General features: G+C 43.2%; 1 protein-coding gene across 3 annotated transcripts; it reads left to right on the top strand.

Annotated features, from left to right (window-relative positions):
• LOC109906711 (transmembrane protein 237B) lies at nucleotides 1–27913 on the top strand. Of its 3 annotated transcripts, none has more exons than XM_020504563.2 (27): nucleotides 1–67; nucleotides 261–338; nucleotides 471–554; nucleotides 707–838; nucleotides 4087–4158; nucleotides 4376–4644; nucleotides 5960–6001; nucleotides 6107–6133; nucleotides 6233–6268; nucleotides 6397–6614; nucleotides 6853–6922; nucleotides 7099–7192; nucleotides 11048–11178; nucleotides 11375–12573; nucleotides 12789–12830; nucleotides 14141–14172; nucleotides 14293–14306; nucleotides 14415–14486; nucleotides 14729–14863; nucleotides 24864–24963; nucleotides 25396–25553; nucleotides 25820–25943; nucleotides 26033–26224; nucleotides 26525–26598; nucleotides 26741–26828; nucleotides 27025–27146; nucleotides 27666–27913. In XM_020504563.2, the coding sequence occupies exons 14-27, from the start codon at nucleotides 12553–12555 to the stop codon at nucleotides 27728–27730; spliced, it is 1239 nt and encodes a 412-aa protein (XP_020360152.1). In that variant the 5' UTR covers nucleotides 1–67; nucleotides 261–338; nucleotides 471–554; nucleotides 707–838; nucleotides 4087–4158; nucleotides 4376–4644; nucleotides 5960–6001; nucleotides 6107–6133; nucleotides 6233–6268; nucleotides 6397–6614; nucleotides 6853–6922; nucleotides 7099–7192; nucleotides 11048–11178; nucleotides 11375–12552; the 3' UTR covers nucleotides 27731–27913. The 3 variants fall into 3 exon arrangements, with proteins under 3 accessions (XP_020360152.1, XP_020360151.1, XP_031648268.1); XM_020504562.2 differs by having other exon boundaries at nucleotides 14726–14863; XM_031792408.1 differs by lacking the exons at nucleotides 26525–26598; nucleotides 26741–26828 and having other exon boundaries at nucleotides 14726–14863.
• The last annotated feature ends 38 nt before the right edge of the window (nucleotides 27914–27951 follow it).

Raw genomic sequence — 27951 nt, 5'->3', positions numbered from 1 at the left:
GGAAATCAACGGGGCAAAGCTCCTAAACAGCCTCCTCAACGCCCCAAGGCTTAAGTCTCTGCTCCAAGTTAGTCTGGGAGTCTAGTTTGTGATATACTCTCATCTGGGGTTTAGGAATGCTGTATTTCACTATATCTCTACGTTCTCTCAGTCTCTGCTCCACCCAGTGAGTGGAGGGTGTCTCTGACTTGTGTTTGTCCATACTCTTGTCTTGTTCTGGGTATAGGTTTTAACCTTTTCTCTGTCTCTGCACCACCCAGGTGTATGAGTGTCTGCGGCAACACCAGAGAGAGCCAGCTGCTCCCTTCCTACCCTACACAACACAGCTCATCCAACAGGTAGGACCTTTCCCTCTACTGCTTTGCCTCCTTCCCTCTTTGGCTTGTCAGAAGTGTCAGTGGTGTCAGTCCTGTCCTGTGTCCACTCTGCTGCTGTCTGTGTTCCAACCCGTCTTTCTGCTTCTCTTCTAGATTCTGGCTGACCTGAGAACAGTTCAGAACACTTCTGCTGAGGCCAGGGAGCTTTACAGTCTCCTCAGGGGACCACATTTCCAGGTGAGAGATCCTGAGGCAACAAGGGCTCCTATGATCCTAACCTTTGTATCTGTTGTTGCAGTAACTAAGGTCTTCTGGGTTGTGTGAGTTATTTATGTGTGTTGAGTCCGCCTGAATGAATGAATGTACTTAATAGTTGTGCTCTGTCCTAGGCTCTGACATCAGCCCATGATACGGTGGCCCAGAAGGACTATGACCCTGTGCTGCCTCCTATCCCTGACAACCTCGCTGACGATGAGGAGGCCATGAGGATAGTCTGTCTGGTGAAGAACAAGCAGCAGCTGGTGAGTTGTGGATTGGATACAACTGAATGTTTTTATTGCAAGGTTCCAGAACTGTTGTATTTTATGCACACCGCATGCAAAGCATCAACTCCTGAGGACCTGACAGAAGCTGTAAGAAAGAGCAGATGATGCTTTCATAACATGTCCTTCGTTTGATTGTTAAATTGTGTGACAGATGACTTCAATCAGAGTAATAGTAGTAGAGATGGTTTTAATACTTCAACATTTCAGGATGGCTTATGATTAGTGTCACGATGGGTCAGTTTTGGACACCAAAATATACAATTTCCAGTCACTGAATTTGAACACAAAATGTTTTCCTATAGTTATTAAGCTGTATATGCTCGGAAGCTCCTACCCATCCACATCTGACATTGCGACCTCTTTTGGAACCCATTTGGAACAAATCTAAATCCAATCCTGGTGGCAGACAGTTTTAGCAGTACCCTGTGTACCCAGATCCCTATTTCAGGGCTATAGAGGTATCTGTGACCTCAGACAGAGGTAATCTTGTCTAGCCCTGTCTCTCCCCCTGAAAGAGGAGCTCAGGAGAGGGGATCCGCAGTCGCTGGGATACCCTGAGGAAGATGACCCGCCGAAGGCTGATCCACGGTGGGGCCAGGGCTGTGGAGGGCCCCTGGCACGGTGTGGGGGCTCTGGGGGACGTAGTGCCCGGGGAGCGACCAGTCATGCCCAACACAAGGAGAGTCAGCTACCCACCAGCTGAATTGCTATCTTCTGCGGGTCCACCACCCCTGGGCAAGCCCCGTGCTCTGCCACATTTTAAGCCAATGAGTAACTGCAGAACGTACCAGACTGATGCACTCTGGAAAGAAGGTCTTAATCGCTCTGCCCCCTCGGTCTGTAGCTCTGTCCTGATTGGTAAGAACTACAGTTGAAAAGTCCCTGAAAACAATATGATGCAATACTGTATCTACTGCCATGAGTTGTACAGTGCTGTACACTGCAATACATATCAGTTCAGTACATTGTAATACAACACAATGGAACTTCGACTCTAATTCAGGCTAATAGATTACCTTTTTCCAACCTCTCTCTCCTCCCTGCTTCTGGAGATAATGTGATCGAGGAGCTAGACAGCGACGAAGACAGAGAGTCAGCCAACACCCTGTCCCCTCTCCCACACCACGACCCACCCCTCCAGCCCCGGACTCTCACCCCTCCCTGCATAGCTGCATACCATCTCTCCATGGGTGACTACCACCATTCCCCTGGAACTCCTCCGCGGTTCCGGAGCTACAGCGTCAGTCCCCGGGTGCGCACGGCTCCCCCCAGCCCCATGCAGCATCGGCAGGTAGATGAGATGCCTCTCAACCCCCCTGTGGAGCTGGCTAAGCAGAAGAGCCTGGATGAGTTGAGGTCCACGGTGCAGCAGGCTGCGAGCTCTATGGAGCGCAGCACCAATGATGTCCGGCTGCTGGGGCAGAAGATGGCCGCCGCCACAGAGCGCATGTCTGAGAGTGTCCAGGAGAATGCCCAGGCCCTGACGCTGCTGGCCCAGGTGGTGAGCAGACTGCAGACACTCATCACTGCCAGCAGGGCGGTAGCAGATACACCGGAACCACACAGAGGAACCAGCAGCAGTAGCCTGCCAGTCAACATATCAGCCAGGGTACAAGAACACACAGCCAGCAGCTTGAAGACTCAGACGTCCCTTTCACACCAGTCCAGAGTATGCTCCCTGTACACCTCTTCCTCCTCCTCCAGCTCCTTCACTGGCTCTTTGGATGGCATATCCACATCCCAGGGGAAGATCTCTCAGCCTCGGTCCCCAGCCTGTAATGGGTCACCCAAAGCAGGGTTGAAGACCAGGGTTCCGCCTATGTCTCCCAAAAAGCATGTTGGTGCTTCCCCCACATCTAAAAAGAAGCATGTGGAACCCCAGCCCCAGCAACCCCACCTCTACAACAGCCTCTCAACACCTCCACCACCTGCCCCACCCGCCCCCAACCACAACAAGACTGGCTGCTGCTCCAGCTCCAGCCAGGGGAAGAAGAAGAGGAAGTGAACTAGCCAGGAGGACAGTGGTGCTCTGGTATCTTCAGGAGATCTTATATTCCTCTGCTTCAGGGAATGGTCCTCTCCTCAAGATTCCCTCAGAGATCTCGGCTTCAAAAGGCATTTAACCTTCTGTTATCTTCATCACCATCATTTCGCCCCCCCCCCCATTCATCCCGCAATTGTTATGTGTTAGCTATGTTCACTGTTGCGTTTCCATCCTCAAGCCGTCCGCCTGTGTTTCATGCCACTCTGTTTCCCGAATGTCATCTGTTATTTTCACATGATTTCATTTTGTAATTGTAAATAAAGCATGTCCATTATTCCTTGACTCATGATGTTTTCATCTCATATCACATGACACCCTCCATAACCTGTAATTGGCCAAATGTGTCGTTGTTGCTGTTCCACCCCAGCGATAATTCTCAGTTTGCAGTGAGCTCCAAAGGTATTTGGACAGTGACACAATGTTTGTTGTTTTGACTTTGTACTCCAGCACTTTGGATTTGAAATGATACAATGAGGTTGAAGTGCAGACTTGTCAGCTTTAATTTGAGGGTATTTTCATCCTTATCGGGTGAATCGTTTAGAAATGACAGCAGTTTTTGCACATTCACTTTTGTATATTAAAGTAGTAAAAAGTTAAGTATTTGGTCCCAAATTCATAGCACGCAATGACTACATCAAGCTTGTGAGTCTAAACATTTTGTTGGATGCATTTCGTGTTTGTAATGTTTGTGTTTCATATTATTTTGTGCCCAATAGAAGAATGGTAAATAATGTATTGTGTCATTTTGGAGTCACTATTATTGTAAATAAGAATATCATGTTTTTAAACACTTGTACATTAATGTGGATGCTACCATGATTAACGATAATCCTGAATGAATCATGAATAATGATGAGTGAGAAAGTTAGATGCACAACTATGGTATTTGTGCATCTGCAAATTTAAGCTGACAGTCTGCACTTTAACCTCATAATCATTGCATCATTTAAAAACCAAAGTGCTGGAGTACAGAGCCAAAGCAACTAAACATTTGCCAAAGTTCCAATACTTTTGGAGCTCACTCTGTGTGAGAGCTACAGGGAAAGGTTTTAACCCTGGATTCATGTCCCCTCTCTGTCTCTCTTAGGGAGCCACGATAAAGCGAAATGGGATAACAGGGGAGATCTTTGTGGCATGTACAGTGATGTACATGGGTGTTTATCTGTCTTTGGACCCACAGGCCCGGTCTCAAGGCACTCTCGTGTCCAAAGTGTTTCCCATCACAGATAGACCAGTCAGCAACCAGACGATAGTGAGTAATGGCATGTTTACCGACCTACCCTTCCCTGGTAACAGTATCAGACAAGTCATGTAAGCTGATTGAACCATAATGGCACCAAAACCAAAGTCTTTCTCTTGACAATAGGAGGTTACTATTACCAAGAAAAGACAGGAACTGAGCCATAGGTTCAGTGTTGTAGTAAAGATATTTTCATTGCATTGTCCTTGTGTCTTGTTATCTGTTGTAGTGTGTCTCCTGGTGTCCCAGCTGTATGTGCGTGCCATGGCAGACTACAGTCCCCAGCAGGACCTGGCCATTCCCTGCGCCGAGGCAGGTATGGACTTCAGGAAGGGAGACCTGCTGGAGATCGTGGACCAGTCAGACACCCTCTGGTGGCAGGCCAAGAAACTACCCAGCACCTCGGCCTGCGCTGGACTTATCCCCTCCACCAACCTGCTCAGGAGGAAACAGAAAGAGTTCTGGTGGTCTCAGCTTTACCAGCCTACATCAAACCCTGTGAGTAGAGTTCCCTACTCATCTTTACATCTGGCTTTTCAGCTCTTGTAGACCAAATTATAAGCAGCTGGTAACAATTATTACTGTATATCCATAACAGTAATACACATGCCAATGATCTTATTCCTCTTGCTTACCTGAATTGAGCACTGTGAATGAAGGTACGAACTATGATCCTTTTTTATGGTGCCAGTTCTCAATTTGAGGCAGTTATTGTTACACTACATGACCAAAAGTACAGTATGTGTACACCTGCTTGTCGAACATCTCATTCCAAAATCATGGACTTGCTTCCATTCAGCCACAAGAGCATTAGTGAGGTCGGGCACTGCTGTTGGGCTCGCAGTCTGCGTTCCAATTCATCCCAAAGGTGTTCAATAGGGTTGAGGTCAGGTCTTTGTGCAGGCCAGTCAAGTTCTTCCACACCGATCTTGAACAACCATTTCTGTATGAACCTGACTTTCTGCAAGGGGGTATTGTCATGGTGAAACAGGAAAGGGCCTTCTCCAAACTGTTGTCACAAAGTTGGAAGCACAGAACCATCTAGAATGTCATTGTATGCTGTAGCGTTAAGATTTCCCTTCACTGGAACTAAGGGGCATAGCCCGAACAATGAAAAACAGCCCCAGACCAATATTCCTTATCCACCAGTTGACACTATGCATTGGAGCAGGTAGCGTTCTCCTGGCATCTGCCAAACCCAGATTTGTCTGTCAGAGTCCAATAGCGGCGAGCTTTACAGCTGACGCGTTGCATGGCGCATGGTGATCTTAGGCTTGTGTGCAGCTGCTCAGCCTTGGAAAGTCATTTCCTGAAGCTCCCGACGAACAACTCTTCTGCTGACATTTCTTGCAGAGGCAGTTTGGAACTTGGTAGTGTGTGTTGCAACAGAGGACAGGCGATTTTTATGAGCTACGCTCTTCAGCACTAGGGGATCCCGTTCTATGAGCTTGTGTGGTCTAACACTTTGCGGCACGTTGTTGCACCTAGACGTTTCCACTTCACAGTAACAGCACTTACAGTTGACTGGGGCAGCTCTAGCAGGGCAGAAATTTGATGAACTGACTTGTTGGAAAGGTATCATCCTATGAAGGTGCCACGTTGAAAGTAACGGAGCTCTTCAGTAAGGCCATTCTACTGCTAATGTTTGTCTATGGAGATTGCATGGCTGTTGCTCCATTTTATATATCTGTCAGCAACAGATGTGGCTGAAATAGACGAATCCACTAATTTGAAAGGGTGTCCACGTACTTTTGTATATCTAGTGCATTCCATTATTGACTTTGCACTGACCTGTCATACTTGGCTCTTTCAGATAAAGACCTGATGGCCATTGATGAAAAGTGTGATGAAGCTGGTAAGATTTCCCGAATTTCCTCTACAATGAATCATATTGTTTCACTCATTTGTTTACTTCAAGATTTGGTGGATTTTTTTGTATATTTTTCTTCTATTTTCTAAGAGATGAGGAAGATTTTGAATCTTTTAGGTAAGTCTTTGTTGAAGTAAGTTCTTCATGTAGCCTGTGGTATACAAAATACAGTATCGCTCAACTATAACACTGTTTACTTGATCTCAATCATTTCAGAATTCCAATTTGAAATGTGAGAGGAGCTAAGAGAAGGTGAGCATGACCTGCTCTACTGAGCTCTCCTTTGATCTCAATTAGAATCAACTCCAACACCATGTCTAGTGACATACACATTCATCCCATTATCATGCTCTCCCCCTCCCTTTTCCCCCCGCTCCTAGAGGAGGGTGAGTTCAGCACTAACGTCGAGGGGATCTATCTAACTGGGTTCAGACGTAGCCTGCGTCTGTGCCGGCGCCAGTCCCTAAGCACTGGTTCCAGTCAGCAGTCCTGCTACACCCGCTGCTCCAGCAGCTGCTACAGTGCCCTCAACAACCCATATGAAGAGGTGGTACGATACCAGTGCAACCCGCAGGACAAGCACCGCCTGGTCACCCTGGTGGGTAATTCACCAGTCTGGCACTAACCAGCTACACAAATAGATTGGCACAAGATTCAAATATGTATTGACTGCCATGAGTACGTGCTAACACGTAAATGGTTCTGTGGCCAATAATGCAGTATGATTCATGTTGTGTCACTGTTTTTGTACATGGGCAGTGTGCCTCTACTTGTATTGGCGCAGAATATGTGTGACGACATGACAGAGACCTCACAAGTGTGTTCTTCTCTCTCAGGTCCCTCTGGCATTGGAGTGAACGAACTTAATCGAAATCAATCCAGTGACCTTTCAAGGGGCCGTGCCTCGTAAGTAAACCACCTAACTTCTGTGAACCTGACAGTCTATTTGACTTTCTTCCATTGTTGACATGGATACAATCAATGTCTTATTTGATGTCGTCCTATGATGTCTTGATATGATGATATGACGTCTCGTCTTCTTCCTATGATGTCATCTGAAATATTTGTCCTTCCTGCTCCAGACACAACACGAGCCGCTAAGAGCCATGAGGAGTCTGATAAAGAGTATCACTTCATCAACAGAGAACTGTTTGAGAACATGGTTTACAACAACAAGTAAGTACTCACTGAATAACAGCTTATCACTTTCCTCTCACGAACACATGAATGGGGACAAAGAGGATTAAGTAAGTTAATAACATTGATGTGGACCACCTGATATTAAGCCAGGGTTTTGTGTTGCATTTGTTTTAAACCATGTTTCTGGAAAATGGGGAGTACAAAGGTCATTTCTACAGCACAAGCTTTGACGCTGTGAAGGATGTTTTGAACAGTGGAAGGATCTGTGTGATTGAAATCGAGCCTCATGTGAGTCCTGCTGGGGTTCTTCCCCAGTGGGGCTTCATCATTGACTTGGCCCTATTGTGGAGTTAGCTCTGTGTTGACCTCAGTTGCATCTTGGCCAGGTCTTCATTGAAAATGAGAATTAGTTCTCAATTGACCCATGTCAAATCAAATGTATTTATATAGCCCTTCATACATCAGCTGATATCTCAAAGTGCTGTATAGAAACCCAGCCTAAAACCCCAAACAGCAAGCAATGCATGTGTAGAAGCACGGTGGCTAGGAAAAACTCCCTAGAAAGGCCAAAACCTAGGAAGAAACCTAGAGAGGAACCAGGCTATGTGGGGTGGCCAGTCCTCTTCTGGCTGTGCCGGGTGGAGATTATAACAGAAAATGGCCAAGATGTTCAAATGTTCATAAATGACCGCAAGGAGTCATCATGTCAGGTAGTCCTGGGGCATGGTCCTAGGGCTCAGGTCCTCCGAGAGAGAGAGAGAAAGAAAGATAGACGGAGAGAATTAGAGAACGCACACTTAGATTCACACAGGACACCGAATAGGACAGGAGATGTACTCCAGATATAACAAACTGACCCTAGCCCCCCACACATAAACTACTGCAGCATAAATACTGGAGGCTGAGACAGGAGGGGTCAGGAGACACTGTGGCCCCATCCGAGGACACCCCCGGACAGGGCCAAACAGGAAGGATATAACCCCACCCACTTTGCCAAAGCACAGCCCCCACACCACTAGAGGGATATCTTCAACCACCAACTTACCATCCTGAGACAAGGCTGAGTATAGCCCACAAAGATCTCCGCCACGGCACAACCCAAGGGGGGGCGCCAACCCAGACAGGATGAATCAACCCACTCAGGTGACGCACCCCTTCTAGGGATGGCATGAGAGAGCCCCAGTAAGCCAGCGACTCAGCCCCTGTAATAGGGTTAGAGGCAGAGAATCCCAGTGGAAAGAGGGGAACCGGCCAGGCAGAGACAGCAAGGGCGGTTCATTGCTCCAGAGCCTTTCCGTTCACCTTCCCACTCTTGGGCCAGAATACACTCAATCATATGACCCACTGAAGAGATGAGTCTTCAGTAAAGACTTAAAGGTTGAGACCGTGTTTGCGTCTCTGACATGGGTTGGCAGACCGTTCCATAAAAATGGAGCTCTATAGGAGAAAGCCCTGCCTCCTGCTGTTTGCTTAGAAATTCTAGGGACAATTAGGAGGCCTGCGTCTTGTGACCGTAGCGTACGTGTAGGTATGTACGGCAGGACCAAATCAGAGAGATAGGTAGGAGCAAGCCCATGTAATGCTTTGTAGGTTAGCAGTAAAACCTTGAAATCAGCCCTTGCTTTGACAGGAAGCCAGTGTAGAGAGGCTAGCACTGGAGTAATATGATCAAATTTTTTTGGTTCTAGTCAGGATTCTAGCAGCCATATTTAGCACTAACTGAAGTTTATTTAGTGCTTTATCCGGGTAGCCGGAAAGTAGAGCATTGCAGTAGTCTAACCTAGAAGTGACAAAAGCATGGATTAATTTTTCTGCATCATTTTTGGACAGAAAGTTTCTGATTTTTGCAATGTTACGTAGATGGAAAAAAGCTGTCCTTGAAATGGTCTTGATATGTTCTTCAAAAGAGAGATCAGGGTCCAGAGTAACGCTGAGGTCCTTCACAGTTTTATTTGAGACGACTGTACAACCATTAAGATTAATTGTCAGATTCAACAGAAGATCTCTTTGTTTCTTGGGACCTAGAACAAGCATCTCTGTTTTGTCCGAGTTTAAAAGTCGAAAGTTTGCAGCCATCCACTTCCTTATGTCTGAAACACATGCTTCTAGCAAGGGCAATTTTGGGGCTTCGCCATGTTTCATTGAAATGTACAGCTGTGTGTCATCCGCATAGCAGTGAAAGTTAACATTATGTTTTCGAATAACATCCCCAAAAGGTAAAATATATAGTGAAAACAATAGTGGTCCTAAAACGGAACCTTGAGGAACACCGAAATTTACAGTTTGATTTGTCAGAGGATAAACCATTCACAGAGACAAACTGATATCTTTCCGACAGATAAGATCTAAACCAGGCCAGAACTTGTCCGTGTAGACCAATTTGGGTTTCCAATCTCTCCAAAAGAATGTGGTGATCGATGGTATCAAAAGCAGCACTAAGGTCTAGGAGCACGAGGACAGATGCAGAGCCTCGGTCCGATGCCATTAAAATGTCATTTACCACCTTCACATGTGCCGTCTCAGTGCTATGATGGGGTCTAAAACCAGACTGAAGCATTTCGTATACATTGTTTGTCTTCAGGAAGGCAGTGAGTTGCTGCGCAACAGCCTTTTCTAAAATATTTGAGAGGAATGGAAGATTCGATAAAGGCCTATCGTTTTTTATATTTTCTGGGTCAAGGTTTGGCTTTTTCAAGAGAGGCTTTATTACTGCCACTTGTAGTGAGTTTGGTACACATCCGGTGGATAGAGAGCTGTTTATTATGTTCAACATAGGAGGGCCAAGCACAGGAAGCAGCTCTTTCAGTAGTTTAGTTGGAATAGGGTCCAGTATGCAGCTTGAAGGTTTAGATGCCATGATTATTTTCATCATTGTGTCAAGAGATATAGTACCAAAACACTTGAGCGTCTCTCTTGATCCTAGGTCCTGGCAGAGTTGTGCAGACTGAGGACAACTGAGCTTTGAAGGAATACGCAGATTTAAAGAGGAGTCCGTAATTTGCTTTCTAATAATCATAATCTTTTCCTCAAAGAAGTTCGTGAATTTATCACTGCTAAAGTGAAAGTCATCCTCTCTTGGGGAATGCTGCTTTTTAGTTAGCTTTGCAACAGTATCAAAAAGGAATTTCGGATTGTTCTTATTTTCCTCAATTAAGTTAGAAAAATAGGATGATCGAGCAGCACTAAGGGCTCTTCGGTACTGCACGGTACTGTCTTTCCAAGCTAGTCGGAAGACTTCCAGTTTGGTGTGGCGCCATTTCCGTTCCAATTTTCTGGAAGCTTGCTCCAGAGCTCGGGTATTTTCTGTGTACCAGGGAGCTAGTTTCTTATGAGAAATGTTTTTAGTTTTTAGGGGTGCAACTGCATCTAGGGTATTGTGCAAGGTTAAATTGAGTTCCTCAGTTAGGTGGTTAACTGATTTTTGTCCTCTGGCGTCCTTGGGTAGACAGAGGGAATCTGGAAGGACATCAAGGAATCTTTGTGTTGTCTGTGAATTTATAGCACGACTTTTGATGTTCCTTGGTTGGGGTTGAAGATTATTTGTTGCAATTGCAAATGTAATAAAATGGTGGTCCGATAGTCCAGGATTATGAGGAAAAACATTAAGATCCACAACATTTATTCCATGGGACAAAACTAGGTCCGTATGACTGTGACAGCGAGTGGGTCCAGAGACATGTTGGACAAAACCCACTGAGTCGATGATGGCTCCGAAAGCCTTTTGGAGTGGGTCTGTGGACTTTTCCATGTGAATATTAAAGTCACCAAAGATTAGAATATTATCTGCTATGACTACAAGGTCCGATAGGAATTCAGGGAACTCAGTGAGGAACGCTGTATATGGCCCAGGAGGCCTGTAAACATGTATGTATGATGACTGTCCCGTTTTAGGCCATCCAGTCAGTGAGGACACATGAGCTCAAGGCCTACATCATCTATGTGAAGCCGCCCACCGCAAAACAAATGAAGGAGACCAGGACACTCAGATCGCCACAAATGACTACGTCAACATCCCTTTCAAAGTAAGCCCTCTTATGGTTTTATTATAATTTCTCCTTTTTTTTATTGACCAGGAAGTCGCTCACGGTTTGAACCTCTTTTTTCCAAAGATACCTGGTAATAATATGCCATCCCTATGGTGATCAAATGGTTGAAATACTGACCATCATGCCATAGTTAAGATAGTGACCAACTGTCATGTTATTCTGTTCCCAACAGGAGGAAGACTTCCAGGAGATTGAGGAGACAGCCAGAAAGATGGAGTTTCACTACTGCTAGTTCTTCGAAAATGTGATGGTGAACGACAGGCTGCAAGACTCCTGTGTTCAGCTACTGAGGGCTGTGAGAAGGGCTCAGGACTAGACACAGTGGGTTCCTGCCAACTAGATACGACCCACAGAGGAGTTTTGATGAGAAATGAGGAGAGGAGAGAACATAAAAGGATCACAAACAGGGCATCGTAAAAGAGGGAATGGAGAACAACATGGATGTGGAGTGGCTGTCACCTTTGGCTGCTACTTCTGAAGATGCCCTCTGCTCTTCAGTGGAATTTGTTTTAGATTGGATTTCTTGTTTTGTTTTGTTTAGTGTGAGTTTGAGAGACTCATACAGATACTGTCCTTGTGTCTGCTTGAATCTGTTGTTGACTAATTTGCCTATTTAAGGCTATGGTGGCGCTGGATTAAACCAAAAATCATGTCTGTTTTTCTCTGAAATTGTGTGCATAGTTGGAGATAATGTATTGATGTGCTACATAGGTATGCTATGAGAGGTTGTAGGTTAACTTCTCATCTTTCGTTTACAATCAGAGCAAATAATTGTCCGTGCTGAATTTCTGTATTTTCTTAATGTTTTTATTTGATTTAATAAAATGAATGTTAATGCCAAAGAACGTATATTCAAGTGCTCTAGATTGGTACGATGTTTCAGTAGGAAGGTGAGCAAGTTAGTGGAGTTATGTGCTCACCATTTAACACAATGTTTTCATAGTACTGAAGGATACCTTCAGCACAGGCTGTAATCCCAGGCTATTATTATACATAATATTTTTTTGTGTAACATAATGGGATATGGAATAATGCTAAAATATGTGATGTATACTGTTACCAATTTTAAAAATACAATTGTGTGTGTGAACGCGTGTTATTTAATGTGTTTGTGTGACTTTTTGTGTCAACATGTGTAGAAGACAGGCTTTTATTTTGAAAACCGGAAGTTCCTTTTTGTTTTCTCAGCTAAAAATCACTGTAAAGGCAAGGCAACGAGTGTAAACAAAGTGGTCGGGTAAACACGGTGGCTACCAACATGCGGACGTTACAAGCCCAAAACGTTTTAACAGCTAGGTAGCTAACTAGCTATCTCTTATCGGGGTTGTTTTAATAGGATATCCCGCAGAAATGGACACAGGAGGATTCCAGGTATGTAGCTTGCTAATCTTGTAAAGGTCGGAACACAAGGTTGCTCTAGCCTAAATGTGCTAGCTAGCTAATTTAGCTGACCAGCTAGTTATACTTTTGCTCTGTCTTAGTTAGCTATTACTATTTATCCATGCATTCGTTATAACTAGTGATTTTTGTCCTATTCCTGTTGCCCAGTGTGTGCAGTTTGTTTTTTAATCCAAATATTTATTTAGGCACAAAGTATGCGACGGAGGGACCTCCCGCCTCTTCCACAGGTACCATTAGCCGCGCATACGCCACTACACTTACACGACCATCCATATCATAAATCTTAAGAGTATTTCGACTTGTAACTAGCTAGTATGCAGCACATTGGTAGCCTATGAGCACAAGCCCAGTCAAAAGACTGCTCTCAGACAGCCAGTTCCCATAGGTCTCTGGTTTCTGCACCCTGCAGAGGGCCCAACAACAACAAATCAGAGAGGGTGTAACAGGGACCTTGCTGCAGAACCATACAGCATTAGGGGTTAAGGTCAACAACCCCATGAAGAGGTGTAGCTTATGTCACTTCAAAACTGTGGCCCAATATGAGGGGGAAATGAAATACGGCCTTAATAATCATCAACATTGTTCTTACACCAAATTATTGCATCAATAAAGGTGTTGTAGTTTACTCTAGGCTATTTTTGTTGAGGGTCTTATTCACTTTCACCTCAAGGGGTCAAATCCCTCAAGTCTGAATAGTCTGATCTGATCTATGCCTGGATTGGTTGGTATTCCAGTACCTTGGCAGATGCATACTGCAGATTTAGCCCAGGATTAGGCAGTGCCACCAAGGCTGTGGCACAGGAATATCCTCAGAGCCCTTTCTGATTCTTGGGTGGAATGGTGAGAAAACAAATCATGGTAAGTTCTCTCTCATACACAGTCCTGGGCCTAGTTTTGGGAAATCGGGCCCTGGTGCTGCTGGATCTTCTCTCTGTACGAGAAGGACTCTGTTTTCTGAGTCCAGGTTGTTGAGTTTTGGAGGATTTTATTGTTGAGATTAGAGGTCGAACGATTATTCGGAATGGTCGATTAAATCATAATCGATCGACCTCTAGTTGAGATCAATTGGAGAAATGTACTGTTTGTGACTGGGAGTGTTATCTACTTTGAAAGCAAGTTTTGGAGAGCGCTTTGTACAACCACTTGCTTGGTTCCATTGTTCCTTGGTTCCCCTCTGATCCTATCTCTTGGCATGTATGGATTGAGGGCCTCCCAAGAGCGCAGCAGTCTAAGGCACTGCATTGCAGTGTTAGAGGCGTCACTACAGACCCTGGTTTGTTCTCAGGCTGTGTCATAACCGGCCGTGATTGGGAGTCCCATAGGGCAGCTCACAATTGGCCCAGCGTTGTCTGGGTTAGGGGAGTGTTCAGCTGGGGGGGTTGGCTGTCAATGTAAATAAGAATTTGTTCTTAAACTGACATGCCTAGTTAAATAAAGGTTAAATAAGTGAATGTAATGAAGTATATTAAGTAATCATTAAGGTGTGTTATGTAAGATGTTGGCCAAGCCTCATTCTCTTCTTCCTTGTCCTCTTTAGCGTGGACAGCGTGCCCTGCCCCCCATGTCAAGGTGAGTCTCGCCTCCTTATGCTGTTGTGATACTGTTTCAACTAATTTATCCCAGCAGAACATCTCTCTCACGCTCTCTCTTTCCCTTTTATATGTATGGCATTTGAACAACTGCATGAAGTCAAGATACAGTTGGTGAGTTGCCTTCAGAAGGATGTTGTAATAGATCATTTAACTATTGAATATTGGTTGGCGCTGCTGGCTTGGATATAGTTTTCTTTACCTGTTTTGTCTCCTATGTAGACGTGATGCCGGTCCCTAAAAGCAAGAGGAAGAAGTCGAAGAGTCAGGTGGATGGTGTTGAAAGCCCAGAGGGTGGGTGGAAAAGGAATAGTTCTCGGGAGCTCCTTCTGTTGAACTGCTGGTGAACAGCGTTGTTCCAGATTTTGGAGGCACTTTGCCTTTAAGTTTCAGGCTATGGGTTAACTATAAAGCTTGTATTCCACTGTCAAATAATCATGTATATACAGTTAAAGTACTAGTAATGACTTGAACCACATGGTAAGTACACCTCAAGTATATAATAAGAGAGTTGTGTTGTTTTGTATGTGCAGCAGACTCTGGGATGGAGATGGCCCAAGTGGGGGGTCTGAGCAGTCGCAGGTCATCTGAGGTCATCCAGGCCTTGACCCCCGATTCGCCGGAAGCTGCACCACAGAGAAGGAAGAAGAAGAAAAAGGCAGCGACCGTAGGTAAACAACAAATCTCACTATAGCTACACAACATGTCTGGCTATAGGTAAACAACAAATCTCACTATAGCTACACAACATGTCTGACTATAGGTAAACAGCATGCCTACCTATAGGTAAACAATATGCCTACCTATAGGTAAACAATATGCCTGACTATAGGTAAACAGCATGCCTGACTATAGGTAAACAGCATGCCTGACTATAGGTAAACAACAAATCTCACTATAGCTACACAACATGTCTGGCTATAGGTAAACAGCATGCCTAACTATAGGTAAACAATATGCCTGACTATAGGTAAACAGCATGCCTAACTATAGGTAAACAATATGCCTGACTATAGGTAAACAACAAATCTCACTATAGCTACACAACATGTCTGGCTATAGGTAAACAGCATGCCTAACTATAGGTAAACAATATGCCTGACTATAGGTAAACAGCATGCCTAACTATAGGTAAACAACATGCCTGAATATAGGTAAACAACATGTCTGGCTATAGGTAAACAGCATGCCTGACTATAGGTAAACAACAAATCTCACTATAGCTACACAATATGTCTGGCTATAGGTAAACCGCATGCCTAACTATAGGTAAACAACAAATCTCACTATAGGTAAACAATATGCCTGACTATAGGTAAACAACATGCCTAACTATAGGTAAACAACATGCCTAACTATAGGTAAACAACACGCCTAACTATAGGTAAACAATATGCCTGACTATAGGTAAACAACATGCCTAACTATAGGTAAACAACATGCCTAACTATAGGTAAACAACAAATCTGACTATAGCTACACAACATGTCTGGCTATAGGTAAACAGCATGCCTAACTGTAGGTAAACAACAAATCTGACTATAGCTACACAACATGTCTGGCTATAGGTAAACAGCATGCCTGACTATAGGTAAACAACAAATCTGACTATAGCTACACAACATGTCTGGCTATAGGTAAACAGCATGCCTAACTATAGGTAAACAACAAATCTGACTAGCTACACAACATGTCTGGCTATAGGTAAACAGCATGCCTGACTATAGGTAAACAACAAATCTGACTATAGCTACACAACATGTCTGGCTATAGGTAAACAACACATCTGACTATAGCTACACAACATGCCTGACTATAGGTAAACAACATGCCTGACTATAGGTAAACAGCATGCCTGACTATAGGTAAACAGCATGCCTAACTATAGGTAAACAGCATGCCTGGCTATAGGTAAACAGCATGCCTAACTATAGGTAAACAATATGCCTGACTATAGGTAAACAACATGCCTGACTATGGGTAAACAACATGCCTGACTATAGGTAAACAACATGCCTGACTATAGGTAAACAACATGCCTGACTATAGGTAAACAACATGCCTGACTATAGGTAAACAGCATGCCTGCCTATAGGTAAACAGCATGCCTGCCTATAGGTAAACAGCATGCCTGACTATAGGTAAACAACATGCCTGACTATAGGTAAACAACAAATCTGACTATAGCTACACAACATGTCTGGCTATAGGTAAACCGCATGTCTGGCTATAGGTAAACAGCATGCCTGACTATAGGTAAACAACATGCCTGACTATAGCTACACAACATGTCTGGCTATAGGTAAACAGCATGCCTAACTATAGGTAAACAATATGCCTGACTATAGGTAAACAACATGCCTAACTATAGGTAAACAACATGCCTAACTATAGGTAAACAATATGCCTGACTATAGGTAAACAACATCCCTAACTATAGGTAAACAATATGCCTGACTATAGGTAAACAACATGCCTGACTATAGGTAAACAGCATGCCTAACTATAGGTAAACAATATGCCTGACTATAGGTAAACAACAAATCTGACTATAGCTACACAACATGTCTGGCTATAGGTAAACAACAAATCTGACTATAGCTACACAACATGTCTGGCTATAGGTAAACAGCATGCCTAACTATAGGTAAACAATATGCCTGACTATAGGTAAACAGCATGCCTAACTATAGGTAAACAATATGCCTGACTATAGGTAAACAACAAATCTCACTATAGCTACACAACATGTCTGGCTATAGGTAAACAGCATGCCTAACTATAGGTAAACAATATGCCTGACTATAGGTAAACAGCATGCCTAACTATAGGTAAACAACATGCCTGAATATAGGTAAACAACATGTCTGGCTATAGGTAAACAGCATGCCTGACTATAGGTAAACAACAAATCTCACTATAGCTACACAATATGTCTGGCTATAGGTAAACCGCATGCCTAACTATAGGTAAACAACAAATCTGACTATAGCTACACAACATGTCTGGCTATAGGTAAACAACATGCCTGACTATAGGTAAACAATATGCCTGACTATAGGTAAACAACATGCCTAACTATAGGTAAACAACATGCCTGACTATAGGTAAACAACAAATCTCACTATAGCTACACAACATGTCTGGCTATAGGTAAACAGCATGCCTGACTATAGGTAAACAACAAATCTGACTATAGCTACACAACATGTCTGGCTATAGGTAAACAACATGCCTGACTATAGGTAAACAACAAATCTGACTATAGCTACACAACATGTCTGGCTATAGGTAAACAGCATGCCTGACTATAGGTAAACAACAAATCTGACTATAGCTACACAACATGTCTGGCTATAGGTAAACAGCATGCCTGACTATAGGTAAACAACAAATCTGACTATAGCTACACAACATGTCTGGCTATAGGTAAACAGCATGCCTGACTATAGCTACACAACATGTCTGGCTATAGGTAAACAGCATGCCTAACTATAGGTAAACAACATGCCTGACTATAGGTAAACAACATGCCTGACTATAGGTAAACAATATGCCTGACAATAGGTAAACAACATGCCTGACTATAGGTAAACAACATGCCTGACTATAGGTAAACAACATGCCTAACTATAGGTAAACAATATGCCTGACTATAGGTAAACAGCATGCCTGACTATAGGTAAACAACAAATCTGACTATAGCTACACAACATGTCTGGCTATAGGTAAACAGCATGCCTGACTAAAGGTAAACAACAAATCTGACTATAGCTACACAACATGTCTGGCTATAGGTAAACAGCATGCCTGACTATAGGTAAACAACAAATCTGACTATAGCTACACAACATGTCTGGCTATAGGTAAACAGCATGCCTGACTAAAGGTAAACAACAAATCTGACTATAGCTACACAACATGTCTGGCTATAGGTAAACAGCATGCCTGACTATAGGTAAACAACAAATCTGACTATAGCTACACAACATGTCTGGCTATAGGTAAACAGCATGCCTGACTATAGGTAAACAACAAATCTGACTATAGCTACACAACATGTCTGGCTATAGGTAAACAGCATGCCTGACTATAGGTAAACAACAAATCTGACTATAGCTACACAACATGTCTGGCTATAGGTAAACAGCATGCCTGACTATAGGTAAACAACAAATCTGACTATAGCTACACAACATGTCTGGCTATAGGTAAACAGCATGCCTGACTATAGCTACACAACATGTCTGGCTATAGGTAAACAGCATGCCTAACTATAGGTAAACAACATGCCTGACTATAGGTAAACAACATGCCTGACTATAGGTAAACAATATGCCTGACAATAGGTAAACAACATGCCTGACTATAGGTAAACAACATGCCTGACTATAGGTAAACAACATGCCTAACTATAGGTAAACAATATGCCTGACTATAGGTAAACAGCATGCCTGACTATAGGTAAACAACAAATCTGACTATAGCTACACAACATGTCTGGCTATAGGTAAACAGCATGCCTGACTAAAGGTAAACAACAAATCTGACTATAGCTACACAACATGTCTGGCTATAGGTAAACAGCATGCCTGACTATAGGTAAACAACAAATCTGACTATAGCTACACAACATGTCTGGCTATAGGTAAACAGCATGCCTGACTAAAGGTAAACAACAAATCTGACTATAGCTACACAACATGTCTGGCTATAGGTAAACAGCATGCCTGACTATAGGTAAACAACAAATCTGACTATAGCTACACAACATGTCTGGCTATAGGTAAACAGCATGCCTGACTATAGGTAAACAACAAATCTGACTATAGCTACACAACATGTCTGGCTATAGGTAAACAGCATGCCTGACTATAGGTAAACAACAAATCTGACTATAGCTACACAACATGTCTGGCTATAGGTAAACAGCATGCCTGACTATAGGTAAACAACAAATCTGACTATAGCTACACAACATGTCTGGCTATAGGTAAACCGCATGTCTGGCTATAGGTAAACAGCATGCCTGACTATAGGTAAACAACATGCCTGACTATAGCTACACAACATGTCTGGCTATAGGTAAACAATATGCCTGACTATAGGTAAACAACATGCCTAACTATAGGTAAACAACATGCCTGACTATAGGTAAACAATATGCCTGACTATAGGTAAACAACATGCCTAACTATAGGTAAACAACATGCCTAACTATAGGTAAACAATATGCCTGACTATAGGTAAACAACATGCCTAACTATAGGTAAACAACATGCCTAACTATAGGTAAACAACAAATCTGACTATAGCTACACAACATGTCTGGCTATAGGTAAACAGCATGCCTGACTATAGGTAAACAACAAATCTGACTATAGCTACACAACATGTCTGGCTATAGGTAAACAACAAATCTGACTATAGCTACACAACATGCCTGACTATAGGTAAACAGCATGCCTGACTATAGGTAAACAGCATGCCTGACTATAGGTAAACAGCATGCCTAACTATAGGTAAACAGCATGCCTGGCTATAGGTAAACAGCATGCCTGACTATAGGTAAACAACATGCCTGACTATAGGTAAACAACATGCCTGACTATAGGTAAACAGCATGCCTGCCTATAGGTAAACAGCATGCCTGCCTATAGGTAAACAGCATGCCTGCCTATAGGTAAACAGCATGCCTGACTATAGGTAAACAGCATGCCTGACTATAGGTAAACAACATGCCTGACTATAGGTAAACAACAAATCTGACTATAGCTACACAACATGTCTGGCTATAGGTAAACCGCATGTCTGGCTATAGGTAAACAGCATGCCTAACTATAGGTAAACAATATGCCTGACTATAGGTAAACAACATGCCTGACTATAGGTAAACAACATGCCTGACTATAGGTAAACAACATGCCTGACTATAGGTAAACAGCATGCCTAACTATAGGTAAACAATATGCCTGACTATAGGTAAACAACAAATCTGACTATAGCTACACAACATGTCTGGCTATAGGTAAACAGCATGCCTAACTGTAGGTAAACAACAAATCTGACTATAGCTACACAACATGTCTGGCTATAGGTAAACAGCATGCCTGACTATAGGTAAACAACAAATCTGACTATAGCTACACAACATGTCTGGCTATAGGTAAACAGCATGCCTAACTATAGGTAAACAACAAATCTGACTAGCTACACAACATGTCTGGCTATAGGTAAACAGCATGCCTGACTATAGGTAAACAACAAATCTGACTATAGCTACACAACATGCCTGACTATAGGTAAACAGCATGCCTGGCTATAGGTAAACAGCATGCCTAACTATAGGTAAACAATATGCCTAACTATAGGTAAACAACATGCCTGACTATAGGTAAACAACATGCCTGACTATAGGTAAACAACATGCCTGACTATAGGTAAACAACATGCCTGACTATAGGTAAACAGCATGCCTGCCTATAGGTAAACAGCATGCCTGCCTATAGGTAAACAGCATGCCTGCCTATAGGTAAACAGCATGCCTGCCTATAGGTAAACAGCATGCCTGCCTATAGGTAAACAACATGCCTGACTATAGGTAAACAACATGCCTGACTATAGGTAAACAACATGCCTAACTATAGGTAAACAGCATGCCTGGCTATAGGGAAACAGCATGCCTAACTATAGGTAAACAATATGCCTGACTATGGGTAAACAACATGCCTGACTATGGGTAAACAACATGCCTAACTATAGGTAAACAACATGCCTGACTATAGGTAAACAACATGCCTGACTATAGGTAAACAACATGCCTGACTATAGGTAAACAACATGCCTGACTATAGGTAAACAGCATGCCTGCCTATAGGTAAACAGCATGCCTGCCTATAGGTAAACAGCATGCCTGACTATAGGTAAACAACATGCCTGACTATAGGTAAACAACATGCCTGACTATAGGTAAACAACATGCCTAACTATAGGTAAACAGCATGCCTGGCTATAGGTAAACAGCATGCCTAACTATAGGTAAACAACATGCCTGACTATGGGTAAACAACATGCCTAACTATAGGTAAACAACATGCCTGACTATAGGTAAACAACATGCCTGAATATAGGTAAACAGCATGCCTGACTATAGGTAAACAACATGCCTGCCTATAGGTAAACAACAGGCTTGACTATACAGTTGAAGTCGGAAGTTTACATCCACCTTAGCCAAATACATTTAAACTCAGTTTTTCACAATTCCTGACATTTAATCCTAGTAAAAAATTCCCTGTCATAGGTCAGTTAGGATCACCACTTTATTTTAGTGTGAAATGTCAGAATAATAGTAGAGAGAATTATTTATTTCAGCTTTTTTTCTTTCATCACATTCCCAGTGGGTCAGAAGTTTACATACACTCAATTAGTATTTGGTAGCATTGCCTTTAAATTGTTTAACTTGGGTCAAATGTTCCGGGTAGCCTTCCACAAGCTTTCCACAATAAATCATCCTGACAGAGCTGGTGTAACTGAGTCAGGTTTGTAGGCCTCCTTGCTCGCACACGCATTTTCAGTTCTGCCCACAAACTTTCTATGGGATTGAGGTCAGGGCTTTGTGATGGCCACTCCAATACCTTGACTTTGTTGTCCTTAAGCCATTTTGCCACAACTTTATAAATATGCTTGGGGTCATTGTCCATTTGGAACAATGACCCCAACTTCCTGACTGATGTCTTGAGATGTTGCTTCAATATATCCACATAATTTTCCGCCTCATGATGTCATCTATTTTGTGGAGTGCACCAGTCACTCCTGCAGCAAAGCACACCCACAACATGATGCTGCCACCCCCATGCTTCACAGTTGGGGTGGTGCTCTTCGGCTTGCAAGCATCCCCCTTTTTCCTCCAAACATAACGATGGTCATTATGGCCAAACAGATCTATTTTGTTTCATCAAACCAGAGGACATTTCTCCAAAAAGTACAATCTTTGTCCCCATGTGCAGTTGCAAACCGTAGTCTGGCTTTTTTATGGCGATTTTGGGGCAGTGGCTTCTTCCTTGCTGAGTGGCCTTTTAGGTTATGTCGATATAGGACTCGTTTTACTGTGGATATAGATACTTTTGTACCTGTTTGCGCCAGCATCTTCACATGCTCCTTTGCTGTAGTTCTGGGATGGATTTGCACTTTTCGCACCAAAGTACGTTCATCTCCAGGAGACAGAACGCGTCTCCTTCCTGAGCGGTATGACGGCTGCGTGGTCCCATGGTGTTTATACTTGCATACTATTGTTTGTATAGATGAACGTGGTACCTTCAGGCGTTTGGAAATTGCTCCCAAGGATGAACTACACTTGTGGAGGTCTACAGTTTTATTCTCTGAGGTCTTGGCTGATTTCTTTAGATTTTCCCATGATGTCAAGCAAAGAGGCACTGAGTTTGAAGGTAGGCCTTGAAATACATCTCCAATGGACTCAAATGATGTCAATTAGCCCATCAGAAGCTTCTAAAGCCATGACATTTTCTGAAATTTTCCAAGCTGTTTACAGGCACAGTCAACTTAGTCTATGTAAACTTCTGACCCACTGGAATTGTGATACAGTGAATTATAAGTGAAATAATCTGTCTGTAAACAATTGTTGGTCAAATTATTTGTCATGCACAAAGTAGATAGCCTAACTGACTTGCCAAAATTATAGTTTGTTATCAAGAAATTTGTGGAGTGGTTGAAAAATGTGTTTTAATGACTCCAACCTAAGTCAAATCAAATTTGATTTGTCACATACACATGGTTAGCAGATGTTAATGCGAGTGTAGCGAAATGCTTGTGCTTCTAGTTCCGACAATGCAGTAATAACCAACAAGTAATCTAACTAACAATTCCAAAACTACTGTCTTATACACACAAGTGTAAGGGGATAAAGAATATGTACATAAAGATATATGAATGAGTGATGGTACAGAGCGGCATAGGCAAGATACAGTAGATGGTATCGAGTACAGTATATACATATGAGATGAGTATGTAAACAAAGTGGCATAGTTAAAGTGGCTAGTGATACATGTATTACATAAAGATGCAGTAGATGATATAGGGTACAGTATATACGTATACATATGAGATTAATAATGTAGGGTATGTAAACATTATATTAGGTAGCATTGTTTAAAGTGGCTAGTGATATATTTTACATCATTTTACATCAATTCCCATTATTAAAGTGGCTGGAGTTGAGTCGGTGTGTTGGCAGCAGCCACTCAATGTTAGTGGTGGCTGTTTAACAGTCTGATGGCCTTGAGATAGAAGCTGTTTTTCAGTCTCTCGGTCCCAGCTTTGATGCACCTGTACTGACCTCGCCTTCTGGATGATAGCGGGGTGAACAGGCAGTGGCTCGGGTGGTTGTTGTCCTTGATGATCTTTATGGCCTTTTTGTAACATCAGGTGGTGTAGGTGTCCTGGAGGGCAGGTAGTTTGCCCCCGGTGATGCGTTGTGCAGACCTCACTACCCTCTGGAGAGCCTTACGGTTGTGGGCGGAGCAGTTGCCGTAAAAGTCGGTGATACAGCCCGCCAGGATGCTCTCGATTGTGCATCTGTAGAAGTTTGTGAGTGCTTTTGGTGACAAGCCGAATTTCTTCAGCCTCCTGAGGTTGAAGAGGCGCTGCTGCGCCTTCTTCACGATGCTGTCTGTGTGGGTGGTCCAACCCTTGTGGGGCCCCAGTGTTGAGGATCAGCGGGGTGGAGATGTTGTTGCCTACCCTCACCACCTGGGGGCGGCCCGTCAGGAAGTCCAGTACCCAGTTGCACAGGGCGGGGTCGAGACCCAGGGTCTCGAGCTTGATGACGAGCTTGGAGGGTACTATGGTGTTAAATGCCGAGCTGTAGTCGATGAACAGCATTCTCACATAGGTATTCCTCTTGTCCAGGTGGGTTAGGGCAGTGTGCAGTGTGGTTGAGATTGCATCGTCTGTGGACCTATTTGGGCGGTAAGCAAATTGGAGTGGGTCTAGGGTGTCAGGTAGGGTGGAGGTGATATGGTCCTTGACTAGTCTCTCAAAGCACTTCATGATGACGGAAGTGAGTGCTACGGGGCGGTAGTCGTTTAGCTCAGTTACCTTTCTTGGGAACAGGAACAATGGTGGCCCTCTTGAAGCATGTGGGAACAGCAGACTGGGATAGGTATTGATTGAGTGTATGTAAACTTCTGACTTCAACTGTGGGTAAACAACACGCTTGACTATAGGTGAACAACCCGCTTGACTATAGGTAAACAACACTTGACTATAGGTAAACAACACATTTGACTATAGGTAAACAACACGCTTGACTATAGGTAAACAACACGCTTGAATATAGGTAAACAACACGCTTGACTATAGGTAAACAGCAGGCTTGACTATAGATAAACAACAGGCCTGACTATAGGTAACAACATACCTCAGGGGAACCATATACCTACTCTTCCTACTTTTAACTCAAACATTATCTTGATTGTGTATTATTTATTCTATCACTTCTTCATGGTTAAGATTATATTACACTTATATTCAATACATTCCGTTCTGTTTTACCAAAACCATTTATAGGCTATATGTCATAGTTGTACTTACTGTATTTGTGAAATGTATTAAGTTACATGTGGAGCGTTGTTCGTTCACTTGTTTGTGTTTCAGACATGGAGGATGACCAGGCTGACCTGGTGAACGGGGATGGACTGGTCCAGAACACAGCAGAGGCAGGGGAAGAAGTGACCAAAAAACCCAAGAGGAAGAAGTAAGAGACACTGTAATATGCCCTATCTATTCTACGGTATCTTAGTCACTTAATGTTTACATATCTGGCATTACTCATCTCATGTGTATATACTGTTTTCTATACTATTCTACGGTATCTTAGTCCGTTCCACTCTGACATTGCTCGTCCATATGATGTATGTAGTCTTAATTCATTCCAACTTAGATTTGTGTCTATTGGGTATATGTTGTGTAATTTGTTAGATATTACTGCATATTACTGCATTTCGCTACACCCACAATAACATCTACTAATCACATGTATGTGACAAATCGAATTGAATTGATTTATGGTGTAGAGTAAAATGTGTGTGGTATGTTTTCACTGGTATGGTTCTATTATGATGTGCTTTATTAATGAGCTCAGTTTCCCTCTCTTTTGTTCTTTCTTTCTTTTTTGATAACTCCCTAGGAAGTCGAAAGTGTCAGAGACACAGTACGTCAACGAGCTTCATGTAGAGGACGATGACATCATCACAGACGCTCAGCCACCCGTCCCCCGGCATTCCCTGTTCTCTGCTCCCCTGGGACAGAGCCAGCCCGTGGGGAAGGTGTTTGTAGAGAGGAGCAGTGAGTGTCCCTCTTCTTTCTGTTATTTTATGTTAGCTGTACATGGTAGAGTTTTAAGAGTATAGGTTGGTTTCCAGGACACAGAATAATTAACCTAGTCCTGGACTATGAAGCAATTTCAATGGAAAACCTCCATTGGCAGCTTTACTTGGTCGAGGACTTGTCTTGTTTCTGTGTCTGGAAAAATTGGCCTTATATTAATTATTTGGACATCCTTGTGTGTCCTGTCTTCTATGTTGGATAATGATGTGTTGTTTTACTTTCAGAGAGGTTTCAAGCGGCCGATCGGTCAGACAGACCGAAGTCCAGCGATCAGGTGGACAACTTCGTGGACATCCAGCAGATGTGGACTACCAAGGATGTGTCTCTTAGGGTACATGGTGGCTTCAGGTGTGTGTGTGTGTGTGCAGGTGTCTGTTTGAAAGACTGTGTGTGTGTGCTCCCTCTATCTCACGTCTCTCTATCTCTCTAATGTACAGGGGGGTTGGGCTGTTCTGCCACGGCTTCCTAGCAGGCTATGCAGTGTGGAACATCATAGTGATCTATGCCCTGGCAGGAAAACATCTCACTACTCTGCCTAACCTACTGCAGCAGTACCACAGCCTGGCCTACCCTGCACAGTCTCTCTTCTACCTGCTACTGGCTATAAGCACCGTGTCAGCCTTTGACAGGTAAGGAGGGGAGAGAGAGTGGGAGTCTGTGTGTGGCACACTGGGGTCAGGCCCAAATTAAATGTGGCCATTGTTGTGAAAATATGGGAAGCCTGTGGCTAGAGCTAGGAGGTGTTTGTGTGTGTGTATGTATACAACGCACTGTCGTTCTATTCCATCACAAACACACACACACACACATCTACTTTCTCTAGCTACAGGCTTGCACATTTTACAACAAACCCCAGTGTGCCCCGTCCCTACCCAGTGTGTGTGTGTGTGTGTGTGTGTGGAGAGCGACTCATTCTCTTTCCATTTCAGGGTGAATCTGGCCAAAGGCGCCATGGCTATGAGAGAGTTTGTCACCCTGGACCCAGTTGCTCTAGCCTCTTTCTGTGAGTGAAAACATCTTTACAGTATGTTACTCCATTCATTCAGGACAGATGGAGCCAACCTGTATATGATGCAGCCTATGATGCAGCCCAGCAAGCACTTTGTCTCTCTGGCCTTGAAGTAACTTTCCCTCTCCTCCTGCAGTGTACTTCTCATCTCTGGTCCTCTCTCTCAGCCAGCAGATGACCAGTGACCGCATCAACCTGTATCCCAGTGCTAACGAGACCTTATGGTGTGCTAACTTACTGTTCTTATTGTCTTGATATTAACATGTAGTTCTAAGTTAGTTCTTGTATATTGATTCTCCTACTCAGCAATATCACTGTTGGGAGTCCGAGAGAAGAGAACCCCCTTTTCTTCTGTTCCTCTGACTCTAGCCAAACAAACAAACAAAGCATTGTGACTTTTACAACCCCTCTCCTCCCCAGGCCTCCTGGGTCAGAGCACCAGATCCTGAACCCGTGGATCATAGTGAACCTGGTGGTGGCTGTGCTGGTAGGAATGGCCTGGATCTTCATCTCCACTAGGCCTGAGATGGACTACACCGAAGGTGAGGCTGAAGTAGTTTTTTAAATTGAGTTTTTGTAGATTTAATTGAACAAACAGCAACTTAACATTTCCACAGACATAGTTCCACATGACATTGACCAAGACTAACTGCACAACAGTCACAATAAACAGAGACGAAAGAAAAAGGTCTACTGAAAACAACACCACCTACTCAGGCGTAGATAAATTGAGACAGACATTGTTGACGTGCTCGGTCCTATATGTTACCGTGGTCTCAATACGTATCTATATAAATTGTTTAATATGTTTTGGATACCCCATACTGAAATTGGATACACCATAGAAATATAATTACTAGAAGGGACAAAGCACCTCAGACAGACCACAGCAATTTGACTGGATTGTAACACACACTCAGCAACCTTCCCGAATGACGCACATGTTAAAGTCCCTTCAGAGATGTGTTTTCATTTTTCATGTGTATAAAAGCTTTGTATGTCAGTTGCCTTTAGAAGTGACATGGGCTGCCAATCTCTCTCTCCACTTACCTCCAAACCAGGATTCCTAATGGCTATGGAGATCGAGTCCTTGAGACCAGAGGAGAAATCAGAAATGTCTACTTGAGGAATAGTATTTCCATTTTTTTTCCTTGCACATCTTTTTTTGTGCTGTATTTTTATCAGCCAACACAAAATGTACACCTTGTTTGTGGTAATAAGCAGTTTATTTTTGTATGACCCAAATGTGCACTTGTTTTGTCAAGTGTATTGATTACCATTGGAAATAATAAAAATGTTATCCCACTGAGAGGCTTCTATATGTCATTTTGGGGACTTTAAACCAAA

Source organism: Oncorhynchus kisutch, linkage group LG16, assembly GCF_002021735.2.
Source record: "Oncorhynchus kisutch isolate 150728-3 linkage group LG16, Okis_V2, whole genome shotgun sequence".
Taxonomy (NCBI): domain Eukaryota; kingdom Metazoa; phylum Chordata; class Actinopteri; order Salmoniformes; family Salmonidae; genus Oncorhynchus; species Oncorhynchus kisutch.
Note: the sequence above shows the minus strand (reverse complement) of the source record. Positions and strands in the feature narration are given on the sequence as shown.